Raw genomic sequence first — 13293 nt, 5'->3', positions numbered from 1 at the left:
CTGCTCTGAACAGAGTTCTGTTAGCACCCCCTTGTACCTCATGTGCTCCAACTTCCAACTGTCTTGGTTGCCTCTGCTCAATTCACTTCAGTTTGTCAGTCTGTCTTGTACTGTGGGGACCCAAACTGGACAAATCGGTTTCCAGATGCACAAGTCCTTAACAGAGGGGAGTAACCTGCTGATTAGTCTCTTCCAGATGCAACTCAGCATGGGGCTAGTCTTCAATACCACGAGGATCATCCTGACTCACGTTCAACTTTCTGTACACCAAGACAAGTCTAGAGGTTTTTGCCTTATCTATGGTTTTAGGAGACACCCAGAATGCTCCCCACCAACTCATAAGCCTACTAATGGTGACACCGGGAGTTCTGTTAGCAAATGTGGTAAAATGTTGTATTCCAGAATATTAACATTTTCAGGGGAAATTAGTGTTTTGAAAGAGTAAAGAGGAAGACCTCTCTTTGTCATGTATAAACTACTGTGCTGTCTTAAATGATGTCCAGTATTTAGTGCAGTGATTAACCTACATGGGACAAAAAGATTTGTATGAACAACTGAGGGTCAAAGCAGGAACTTTTGGACATAAAGCAGAATTCCTATCAAGATTAAATCCTGATTAGTATATTGTTCCCTTTATTGCACAGTTTGTTTCTAGTCTTAACTGGTCTCACAGACTTCCCATTTCCTTTATTTAACTGGACTTGAAACCCTGTGGGTCATGGACCATTTGAAGACAGTAAAGACTGTGGATCTGAAAAAGTTTAGGTAACTTTTCAAAAAGCTGCTTTGCCATAAATCAGACAGGAAGGTATAATCTGACAATGAGATCCATAGCTGTTGAATGTTTGCAAGCTGGTAGGATTCTTGAACTAGCTGGCAGCAGGCAGTAATTTGTGCAGAATTTGAAAATAGCATCTAGCTCCCTGAAGAAGTAGTTTGAGCTCAGTAATTTTAGAACTCCTTCATCATTCATGATAGAGAAGGTACTGCTTGCTCTGCTACTTGCATGATTTTACTAATTTTAAAAAAGAACCTGAGTTCTCCATGCTTTCAAATAATGTTTTTGTTAATAAAGAGAAGGAATCATCTGACTTTGCTCAGGTTGGCTGACACTTGGTTGATTGTGATGAGATGATGCCCTGAATAAAGGGTACTGGAAAATTCATTTTTAGTGCCCTATCAAAGTGGCTGCCATGTGTACTACCAGTATAAATGCACTGAGAGAAGACAAAGTATTTAAACACTAAGAGGATTAAAAAGTTGATGTTCTGTAGCCACATTTTTTTGTTATTTTCATGTTTAGAGTACAGAAAAGTAAGCCAGGCAGTTCATATGTGTATGGTAAGACAACTCTAGTAGTTTGATTTACAAAACTAGTACTGATATCCTCACATTGAGGGAGGATCATGTTTAAGGCTAGTGACACCAACTTCAGTGGCATAGTTGGAAATGCAGCCTGCAATAAAAATGGAGGAATATGAAGTTAATTCTGTCCTACTTTCAAATCTTCTTGAAGCCTGTTGCAGCGTTATACTAAATTTCTAGAATGTATGTGAAATTCTATTTTCAGGTACTGTAAAAACACTGAGATATTTGAAAGTCCAAAGAAAACTTTTTTCTTTTTTTAAGCAGAAGTGCTATGCCATATATTTTCACTGTTCTGAAGCTGTTCCATTTGTGATTTTACTCTAGGTAGTGTAACAAAAGTCAGAATTATTTGTAAGACCACGTGCTTCTCAGTGAACCAAATTGACTGGCACGTGAATCTAACTTACGGACTGGTGATAAATGATTTCTTTGGAAATGCTATTCCTGTGTTCTACTCATTATCAATTTTGTTTGCAATCATTTTAATTTTTCTTTTGGTTATTTTTCATTTGAGGGTCACAGTTTAAAATTCTTAAGTTAATTGTCATACAATTCAACAGAAAATGTTCGGTCTTTTTTTTAATCATTAGCATCCTGATTGTTGAGCAAAAATGAGAAATGACAGTCCTACTTCTCCACTTTAGGTCTTGGGTGACAGGAATTCAGAAAATGATGGACTATGTTCAAGAGAAGGTAGACCAATTAACCAGGCAATGTCCAGACTATGAGGAACTTACTTTGAAGAAACAACAATGGACTGCCTTGCTTGAAGATCATCTAAATAAGGTACATAATATCACATCATCTTCTTAACAATAATAATTCATAAGCAGTGCCTTGCACTTCAATAAGGTAGCTATGTGAGTTAAAATTGACCCAAGTAATTGAAAATTACACATTGGTTTGTTAGTTGTAGTTAGAATGCTGAATAATGTTTTCAGCACAAATGAACCTAAAGCTCTTCTGAAAAATGCAGCTTTTTCCATGAGAACATTTTACCAGTGATTTTCAATAAAATATGGATTTGTTTAGATACTGATAATTTGTTCTTTCGGAAAAGAAGTGAGATATTAGGACTGTGACCTGTATGTGGTTTTCTGGTACTGTTTCTATGTCTTCTGTTTCATTTGACTAAAGATGAAAATAGAACTGTGGCAAAATTGAGCTTAGTAAGCATGGTGACTGTGAACTACAGCAAATTTTCAGTAAGGCTGAAGAAGAGCGAATTTGGTTCATTATAAAAATTCCCTTTGTTCATTGATGTGTTGATGTTTCTGTGACATCACAGCCTTCTTTAACCTCTTGAATGTTCTGTAGCACTACAGAGACGTTTAATGACTAGTCAAGATGGAATAGGCATGTGACTCCTAAGCATAGTTCCACATGTAGAATCAAAATAAAAAATATAATCTTTTAACAAGGTTTATATGAAGGAAATCTCAGACCATAGGCAAAAAAAGGGTAATTCAAATTTACTGACTGAATAATTAAATCACCAATCTGATATTTTGTAATTTTTACCTGATGTTTATGATGAATTATTATGAATCAAATGGGAAGTTAATTTGCCATAAATTTGTCACTCTGCATACAATATATGTAGAAAAGACCTCATGGTATTAGAACACAGTGAAAATACTGTGGACCTGAAAATAAAAAACTTGCTGATAGCTGCTCTTGGTCTTGTAGAAATTATGCCACCAGCATATTGTGAATCTTAAGCTAAAACTTAATAACAAAGGCAATTTTAACCCAAAGTGTAGATCCCAATTTGACGTACAGTTTCATGCTGCAGTTTCTTTTAATCACTTTTTTCCAAGTCTTGCATTAAAGAATATTTTTAAGATTTGAGTCATATACGTGATCTTTCCTTGCAGTAAATGCTGCTTATTTTTATATTGCTACCAAGCAAAACACTTTTCGTTCCAATTTTCTGCTAATGCAAAGTAACCCAAAGAATCTGGTGTTAAATTCAACTGCCCCTGAGCTTCCTTTAATAAAGTTTGGGCCTCAGTCAGCAGCTTTCTTAAAAGATATGGTACATGTGAATTCACATGTCTAATAATAACTACACATACTGTGTCTGGCATCATCTGCTTTTGCTCTTCATAATCTGCTTTGTTATTATGCACATATAACATTTTACAGTGACAATGAAATAGAGTTGTGTTCATGTACTTGCACAAAAATAGCTTTCTTGGCTTGATAGAGAAAGCATTTCTGCCTAGGTTATAACACCTAGATTATAATACAGTGGTGCTATATTGGAATAACAAGACTGGAATAGTTGGCATAAAGGAAAGCACTGCCAACAAAATGAGAGAAAACACGTTTTCTTCAAATTCTGACCATAGCTGTTACAAGAAATGGTAGTTTTCTGCCTTTATATTTTCATTCCTGAGTTTCTCTGATTATACAAAGTGCATAACCTAAACACCAATAGACAAGTGTTACTTCTTTTCTTTTTTTCTATGTAAAGTGATGGTTTATGCTAACTATTTGTATAAATTAACTATATAAACAATGCTTTCAAAAAAGGTATCGCAGTCGATTGAAAAAATCTCCCTGGTGCTTGCAGTTGGAATGGAGCCTGGTTCATATTTGTTTGAGTCGGAAAGAGTTTTGAATGAGCACCTTGAACTAGCTAAAAAAACAAAGGTAATAAACAAAAGAAGTTTTCATAATGTTAAATGCTTTTTAGAAACAAAAGCATGCTGTATGTAATTCTTAATAAGGTGTGAGGCTGAGAATTTGTGTTCTTGGAAAGAAAACAGGTCTATAGGTTGGTTTAAACCTGTAGTTAATGAACAAAATCACAGATAACAATACAAGTCAGTCCAGAAGAAAGTAGTTCCCAGCTGGAGAAACTGTGAAGGGGGATGTAAAGTTGCCATCAGATATGTTGTGAATGCCACCATGGTGTGAAAGCACTGCAGCATTCTGCTCTGTAACACAGATTGAAGGTATTTTTAAGTTACATCTGAGACTTTTCCAGCTCCTGAAGCAGTATTGCAGTATCTGAAAGTGGCTTAAAACTGTCTGAATCCTCTCCATGGTCTTCACACTGGTGCATATTTCATGGCTAAGTTGAAAAACAAGGAACAAAATGCACTTTAAAGACATTCTGGAGAGCAAATATAAAAGTTCAGCAGATGCACAAGAGCCCTTTTTTATTCCATAAAACAGTATGATAGATTTTAGTGTCTTTTCTGCAAATTTTTGTATGTTAGGGTGCCACCTTTGTTAGTTGCGGTGTACAATCTGCCTTGACACAATAGTAACCTCTCCTCCCTTTCTTTCTGTGCATTGTGATGTTGTAGAGTTTGTGTTCATAGCTGAATGGCAGAGGTAGATAAGTTAAGTGGCATTTATATATTTAAATATATAAAAGTCAATAAGCACATAGATATCAATATATGAAGCTGTGAGTTAAAACAGTGTATCTGAAAATCAGAATCTCAGCTGATTCACAGAAAATGTTAACTCAGCTCTGGCTCACACAGCATGCTGTGACTTTCTTCTGAGTCTGAGCAGTTGATGCAGTAACAGATACAACTCACTGTTCAATTTCCATCTGATATTTGCAGATTCCCTGCATGCAAGAACATTGGCTGGAATTTGGGGTAATCCAGGTTGATGGGACTAGTCTGGATCTAGGAAGCAATAACTGATTCAAGAATAAAAGCATGAGATAAATTAAGAATCATAAGGCAAAGTGCTACAAATGCAGGCCTTAAAATGTTCAGCAGCTGCCTTATGAGGACCCAGTGCTTCTGGACTCTCACTCTAGAGCAGATACCAAGTAATTCTATGACAATTGAGTTTCAGAAGGGATTTAGACTCAAGAGAATCAGCTCAGAAAATTGGGCTATACTGTTTATTAAAGGAAGTATATCATTTGTGGCTCTCGATGTTCCCGTATAGAATGCTTCTGTTTTTTTCATTCTTAAACTGTGGTTTACTTAATCTGAATACTGTGATTCATGTGTTGTTGTTTTTTTTTTTTCCTATTCAGAACTGCTATTTTAGTAAGTAGATCCATAGTTTTGAGGAAAGAATAAGTTATTTTCAGCATATAATGTACATTGAGTACTTCTTGAACTAAGCAATTGACTTATACATAAGAAAACTGTATCAGTGCAAATTAACAACACATATTGTTCTATGCTTGTACCCTCAAAGGAAATTTCACATGAACTGGAAGCTGCTGCGAGAATCATCAAAGATATGGAACAGCTTGAACCTGAGCAGGTGGCAGCTTTTTCTAGCAGAACACACTTCCTGAATGAAGAACTGAAAAAAATTGAAAAAAATATTAGTTCGAAACTAGAAATTCTGGAAACCTATGTGGCCTTTTTGAAGTCAGCTATGGAGGTACAGATAACTTATTTTCTGACTAGACTGTAAAAATCTTACAAGTGAAAAATGTACTTTTAGCCAGATAAACAAATCTTGTAGATGCTGTGCCATGGAAACACCGTAAGCCTTTATAACCTCCTTCCTACTTTAAAGGAGATCTGTTCCAACAGGGCAAGCATCAGCATCATGACAAGTCTATGTCAAGGTTTTCTACTGATTTAAATGACCATGGTAGGAAGTATTGTAATTGAATTTTTACTTTTTTGTCCTGTATAAGTGTGCTTTCTCATTATACACATAATAAAAATGCTTATGTGTATGTAGTCTGACTCTTAAATGTACTGATTTTTCTTTATAGAATTGTAAAAATATTTCACATAATACATTGATATTGATATTTATTATATTATGATCTTTTTATATAGATAATCTATTGCAGTTCTGCACTAGTTCAAGTGTTAGTTCATCTGAAGGGGTTTTAAAATTAAATATAAACCAGCTCAGCCTGAAATCATAACCAGTTCAATGCCAACATAATTTTGGTAGCTGTGCTAATGATGCTCAGGGCAGTTAATTTTCATATTTATGTAATGCTTACTTTAATATTCTACAGCATGTTTGTTCTTTTCTATTTAGAAAAAGTTAAGGAGAGAATGGGACCTGTCACATAAAATTAGCCATAAGATTTATTTATTTGAAGATAAACTGTCAAAAACTTGGGTTTCGTCTACTTCCAATTATTGCTAACTTCAGTTACTTCACACTAAACAGATCTGTGAAAATAATTGCATTGATACATAGGTGTATAATATCCATGTAATGATATGTGACAGTAGTTTAGCAAAATACTGGCACTTGTCCACTTCACATCTACTGTTTAACAGGGTATTACATTTTTTTTGATTATTATTTATTTACTATATGTATAGGTTTTAGGGAGGATGATAGATCTTTAACCCTGGAAATGATACAGAGGCTGATATTCAATTTTATAATGTCTGTATAACTTTTGATTGTAGCAGCTTAATTTTTGTTTATTTTTTATATTTATGTCCATCTGTAGGTGAATGATGAAATTAAAAACCTGAAGGAATTCTATAAATTAGAACCACTGCAAAAAAACAAGGAAGCTGAAAAAATTCCAGTGGAGTCAGCTAATACTCAATGGCAAAAGGTTATAAAGAAGATTTTTTCCACCCAAAATATGGGTTGCAATTTTCTTAATTTAGTAAGTATGGTGAGTATAATCTGATAAACCATAATGAATATTTTGTTTATCTGTGATTAGGCCTAATCTTACTACTGTGACTGACAAGACTAGAATTTCTCCAGTAAGTACTTTTCAAGAAACTAGCATTGTTATATACTTTCAAAATATGAAAGTATTATTAAAGGGCTAGTGGCATAATACAAAAAAAAAAATCTTATTAATAATGACAATAAGAGGAAATCTTTACTAATTGAGTGTATAAAGTTTTTTTCTAAAGAAATGGGTGCTAGACCTACTTCCTTACGGATAATCTTTTGTGGTGTTTGTACACTCTGCCTTGGGTTCAGTTGCACTGCCTAGGCATCCCTATCTAATTTTCCAGCAACCCTTCATGAGATAATAATTTGAGATGTGCAATCATTCTCTAAGCCACCACTCCTAAAATTATCCCAATTAATGAAGACAGTCTGGATAGCCAGTTTCTCTTTCTGTTTTTACAGGGCAAACTAGAGAGCAGTTACATTAGGATGAGAAGGTGGAGCTGGTGTTGATAACATACAGCAAGATGAGCTGGAAAACCTATTTAAGAAGGGAAAGTGCTGAGGCAGTTATGCGAGCTAAAGTGTCTGCTGGTACAGCTGGCTGCAGACAGGCACAGATAAGATAGTATAAAAGCAAGCTGAATACATGTGAATGTGAGGTTGCACAGCAGTCATTGAAAGTCTTAACCTATCTTCAGATATTATCTCTCTAAAGACCTGGAAGTATGTTGCCACCGTATTTTCTGCTCCTCTGTTCCTATGATATTCTTAGGTTGTAACTTTTAAGTATCTGGAAGATATGGATCATATAAGTAATTTATAAATGCAAGTTTTCTTAAAAGAAAAATTCTGAAATGAGAAAAGCAGAAGAAACACTACTCAGTTTTCTGGTATTTTTGATATGGGCTCTGTTAAAAAGAGGAAAACCAGCAAATGTTCAAATGCTAAAAACTTCATCCCTCCTGTGCTTCAGTGCTACTTTGGTTATCAGCACAAAGGAGTGGTCTTTGATTCAGCCATTTCCTTTTCCAGTTGTTTTTCCCTAGAAGGCCATTGTAGCTAGTTCTGTCTATTCTGAAATTTCTTTTTTTATTAGTGTTAATTCACCACCAGATGGCATTAGTTCAATTCCTGACCTGTTCCAGGTTTTAAACTTGAACTCTAGCCATATCCTCAGTAAACAAATTCTGTTGATCTCTGCCTGTTTCTAAAAGAACGGTGTGTTTAAAAATGCCTAGAGTACTATACATTTTCAAAGTAGTTATGCTAGAAAAGTTGTGTGTATTAAGCTTTGTTGAGACTTTAATATTACAGGGTTTTAATTATATTTTATAAAAATGTAGGTGGAAAAAAAGGGTGTCTGTTTATTTGACAGGTAAATGAGAGTTTAATATCAAAAGTGGAAAAATTTGTTCGAGTAACAGAAGATACCATTGTTAATCTGAGTAAAGAAAAGAAAGACCTGACTGACCTTTGGGCAATCTGGAATTTTAAAATTACTCAAGTAATGCCGGTCAAGCAACAGTGCCAGATATTTAAAGAACAACTGAAAATTGTAAGTAAGTAAAGTAACTAAGAAGAAAGCAACTGTGGCAAATATTTCTAGATTATGATGTTTGTCTATGACTGTCATCATCTATTATAGGTATACGCTTAAGTTCAGATAGTCATCAAGAAACATTAAATGTGGGTTTTTTGCCTTCTTTAAGCACATACAAGTCTAAGTTCCCACTTCAAATTGTCAGTTTTATTCAAGTCCATATAGAATGCCAGCAGTGCTTCAGGGTTTGTTGTTTTGTTTATAAAAGAGCACCATTTTGACCTGACTTCATAGTTATTAAACTGAACTGTGTCCTGAGAGTTACTGAACTCAAGTTCAGCCATGTTCATAAGGAAGGAGTATTGAAACCTCATGGGCACAGGGACCATGTGCAGTGTTCCTTAAATGCAACACTAGCTAAACTAGAAGCAGAACCAGAGGTTTGTAGCCACTGTTTGTCTAGTGCAACTTATCACTAAATCATGATAACTTTTATCACAGGAAATGCACTGTCTTCTGATGGGAGTCTTCCAATCTCGGAGTCTAAACTGTTTTTGTATGCTATCTTAAAGAATTCCTATCACCCTTGTCAAACAGAAGGTTTGAGATAAAGAGGTTTCACTGACAGCATTTGAGTGTTTGGTTTGGGGAAGGTTCTTGTTACAAATTTAGATTTGAGTTTAAATTTCATTTATTTTTACATTTACTACAGATAAAAACACAATTGTTTAATTTTCTTTTAGACTACACATGGATTAGAGATTCTTCAGGAGGCTCTCCAGCTTGCAGCAACAGTTGACCTTGGAAGTGACCTTTTAATTGTTTTGGAACTGCAAAGGAAGCTTAACCAAATGAAACCACAGTATCAGGTGAGAAATCAAGCTAGTGAGGTGCATGGTGGATCAAATAATCTCTTTTGGGTACAGTAAAGATTCACACTGAACCCAGACAGAGTGTCGGGGTTGCAGTGTTCTGTATTTTACATTACTTTTCCAAAGAAAGTGTTTGTGTCTGTGTATATGGTAAGGGAGAATACATTTTGCCTTCAGAATGTCTTGCGCAGTGTTAGGTGCATATTAAAGTAACACACAAGCGTTGAAGTACAAGGCTTCACACTTTTGGGTTAGAGCTACTCAGAGGCTGAGACATGTCATATGGAGCTTTGTACCTCATCTGATTACTGCCGCTGAGTTTTAGCAATTCAGTTTGCCATTCCCCTACAAGTCAGTTTGACTTGTTTTGATCCAAGGCTGCTTCTGAGTGGTAGCCATGATTCATGCCTAGCAAAAAGCAAAGTATGTGTAAAGTGTTTTAAAAGGAATGACGCTGTTTTTTTTCCCCAAGGCAATTTGCCATAGTTAGGTGGTTATTTCATCAAATGTAAAGGAAAACTTACAGATATATTTGTGTAATTTAAGTAACTTCTGCTCCTCTGCTAGCAACTGAATGCTGAACTTGAGTACCTGATGAAATTATCAGAACTGCCAAGTCAGAAAGGATTTCCTGAGAAAGAGAACTCTGAGGGAATAACTGAGCTTATTAATTTCCATCAAACGATAAAGGACACAATGACAAAATATGATGAGATTTTCAACAAGACAGTCAAATTCCATCGCACTAAAAAAGAAGTAAGTATAATCTTTTAAAATATATTTTCTTCATTTAAAATCTTTTTTGTTTAGATGTCTCTCTTTTTTTTTTTTTTTTTTTTTTTTTCCCAGACAAAACCTAACTGGTGACTGGAAATAAAACTTTACATCTAAAACTGCATGAAATTTGCAGAATTTAAAATTCAGAAATTCAGATCTGAACCCAAATTTATTTCCTTGAACTGACATCAACAAAGTTTAGGGTAACACATTATGGATAAGGAAGGAATTCTAAGCTTCCTTTCAAAAGATTTTAAACACACGCTGATTTTCACTTTAATGTATTCCAGCTGGAATGTCTATTCAAATCAGGAGAGCTGGATATTCCTGAAATACGTGAGAACCCTGAAAGCATGCCCCATGCCGAAGCCTACCTTGTGAATGCTCAAGAGAAACATGCACATATCAGACAGCTATATAAACTGCTTATTTTCCAGGCAGTGGATGTCTTGTCTGCAGTCCAGCAACCCGTGAGTAGAATTAGAATGATGTGTGAAATCCAGGATAAATATGAAAGAAATTTTGAGATGAATGACTTTTAGTCGTACAAAAATGTATTAGTATTCTGAAAAAAATACTGAGCTTTAAGGTCCTTTTAAAAGAAAACAAAACATCAAATATAAAACAACTGATAATTTTTAGATTTCTACTTTTAGAGTTTGCAGATATACAGCCATTAAATTAAATTAAATTAAACATTGAGGACTGATGAAATTTATTCTTCCATAGTTATATTACAAATTGCTTTTGCTGAGAGAAAAGAAAAATTGCTTTCTTTGAAATCTTGTTTTAATTTTGTAATGGTCTGTGAATAGATTTTACTCTGAAAACATTGAGATAGATTTGAAATAGGGAAGAAATTTAGCCTACAGTATCAGTGCTTGGAAAAACAAGTGTGGTTTTATTTTCTCTAGTATTTTTGCAGTTCAAGTCCTGCTGATGATTTTGTGAATGCCACATCAACATTAGACATCTACTACTTTGTAAAGGTTGCTTTGTATATTTGTTCATACACAGAAAGAAGAACAAAATAAAAAAAAAAAGGAAATATAGTAACAAGGTACCTTATTAGGGGATTCAAGACTGATTTACATGGCCAAATGGACATCATTTTAGAAAGCAGTCTTTTATTACAGGGCAGGATTGTCATTGTCTTATTCTCATTTACTAGAGCGAGCTCAAGACATTCCCTCATGACCTGCCTAGATTATCCACATTGCCAGCCTCCTCCTCCAACTCCATAAACTGTTTGATAGCAGAAAGGAGCTAATCTCGAGGTAGTAAAGGACTAGATTAGGCTACTTTCTATTTGCTCAGAGAAGACACCGTATGTAAGTTTTGACTTTGACACAAAACTACTCCTCAGACAACTAGTGACTGAAAGTGCTCTGTATTTGCTTGCATTACAGTGGAGGTTTGATAGTTTACTTTAGCCCATTGTGACTGACCGTGCATGTTCTCTCTCAAAATTATTTTTATTTTATATAGGTTAAATCTGTACATTTCTTGAATTTCATAAGTTTCTTTGCCTATTCCCTATTTAGAATTGCTTGAATGTTTCTGTAAAGAATCTGAAGCAAGAACTTGCTAGAATTGAGTGTGATAGCATTAACTGGAGTTCCAAAGCTGATAAGTATGAGGAAGAACTGTCAAGGCATTTCCAACACTACACCACTCAAGAGGAGATAAATGAGGTAAATGAGATAAATCCCAATACATGACCGTTAAAAGGACTGTTGTGGTCTGTAGTACATGTTGCTGTTTACTGTCTCCTAGATGTTTATGGTATGTATACGGAAAAGTTGATTTTCATCTTACCTGCAACCTTAGATCCACACAGCAGCAGTAATGATCTGTGGTTCATACCTCTGCAGTTCAGGATTATATCAAGTTGTTGGGCTGGCTGTAAAGCACTTTCACCATACCAAGCGGACTGGAAATAGAGCAGCTGTATTTCCTTTGGCTTTCACCTCTTTCAGCTCCATCTGAAAAACATGAGTCTTCAGATTTCTTTCTAACGAAGCTAAAGTTTCAAACAAAAGTAGAATTTACATGTATTGCAGCTCTAAGACTATTAGGAAGAACTTTCAGTCTTTTAAAGAAAAGTTCAGAATAATTTAGTACATAAGATTTTTTTCCCCGAAACCAAAGATACGATACTTTAAAAACTGCTAGAAGTAGAGGAAATGTTCTTTGGGACAAGATATTAGGATTTAGTATTATGGAACTTAGATTAGGAAAAGTTGCATAGTTAATATGATTATTTATTTAGCATCTTAGTGGTCCAGATATGAATCCACTCAGAGCTTAGCAAGTTGAGTTGGGTAGGTGTCTCAGCAAAAATTAATTTAGGAAGAACATTCCATAGAATTGATTTTATCAGAATGGTCCATTAAAATAAGAGGCTGATGACCTCTACACTTGATGTTCGGTAGATTGTGCTTCTGTGCATCCATAAAGTACAGAAATTGGGTTGTTACCTGGGAGGATTTCACACTAATGTTCCCTGTAGTGTGAAACACAGATAGTGGAAACACAGGACACGGGAAATTATCTTATTTTATCTTTCACTAAGTAAATCTACACCGGAATAATAATAGGACTGTTTTTTCTCAAAATCACCAAAGTAGAGGTGACTGAGATTTCTGTCACATCTATTTTTAATGAGAAAAATTACTGTTTATTTTGTTTTACAGAATATTTTTGTGTGTTTGTGAAAAGTATCCATTTTCACAAAAAGTTATTTTTAAATTGAAAGCACATATGTATCAAAATCAGGTTTTTTCTCAGTTAAATTTCTAATTCCTTGCTCCTTGGCAGGAGGCAGTGGGGACAGTCGGTCATATAGGAGAAGCACACTGGCAGAGTGAATCATACCATAGAAGAGAATGAAAGCATAAAGCACCTAAACAAGAAGTCCCATTATACTTTGCAGTGACATGGCAGAATAAGAGTATTTGAAGTTTGAACTCAAGTATACTAGGTTTTTACTGAAAACGTTTTAAATTTGCCAAAGAAAATATAATGTTGCCTGAGCATCCTCTATATAAGGCTGGTCATATTCAAAGACACACTATTATATCAAATGCATCTTTCATTTCTCTCCTTTGATTCTGGGAGCATATG

General features: G+C 34.9%; 1 protein-coding gene across 1 annotated transcript in view; it reads left to right on the top strand.

Annotated features, from left to right (window-relative positions):
- The window catches only part of CCDC141 (coiled-coil domain containing 141), a gene marked incomplete at its 5' end in the record, with an annotated part of 43297 nt that overhangs the window by 10841 nt on the left and 19163 nt on the right, over nucleotides 1–13293 (top strand). The window contains 9 exons of the mRNA XM_008937243.1: nucleotides 2013–2154; nucleotides 3907–4026; nucleotides 5551–5742; nucleotides 6791–6964; nucleotides 8354–8533; nucleotides 9262–9387; nucleotides 9958–10146; nucleotides 10458–10637; nucleotides 11712–11861. Coding sequence (XP_008935491.1) covers nucleotides 2013–2154; nucleotides 3907–4026; nucleotides 5551–5742; nucleotides 6791–6964; nucleotides 8354–8533; nucleotides 9262–9387; nucleotides 9958–10146; nucleotides 10458–10637; nucleotides 11712–11861 — 1453 coding nt within the window. The remainder of the gene's footprint in view (nucleotides 1–2012; nucleotides 2155–3906; nucleotides 4027–5550; nucleotides 5743–6790; nucleotides 6965–8353; nucleotides 8534–9261; nucleotides 9388–9957; nucleotides 10147–10457; nucleotides 10638–11711; nucleotides 11862–13293) is intronic.

The sequence above is a fragment of the Merops nubicus genome, unplaced genomic scaffold (assembly GCF_000691845.1).
Source record: "Merops nubicus isolate BGI_N331 unplaced genomic scaffold, ASM69184v1 scaffold43023, whole genome shotgun sequence".
In the NCBI taxonomy this organism is placed as follows: domain Eukaryota; kingdom Metazoa; phylum Chordata; class Aves; order Coraciiformes; family Meropidae; genus Merops; species Merops nubicus.
Note: the sequence above shows the minus strand (reverse complement) of the source record. Positions and strands in the feature narration are given on the sequence as shown.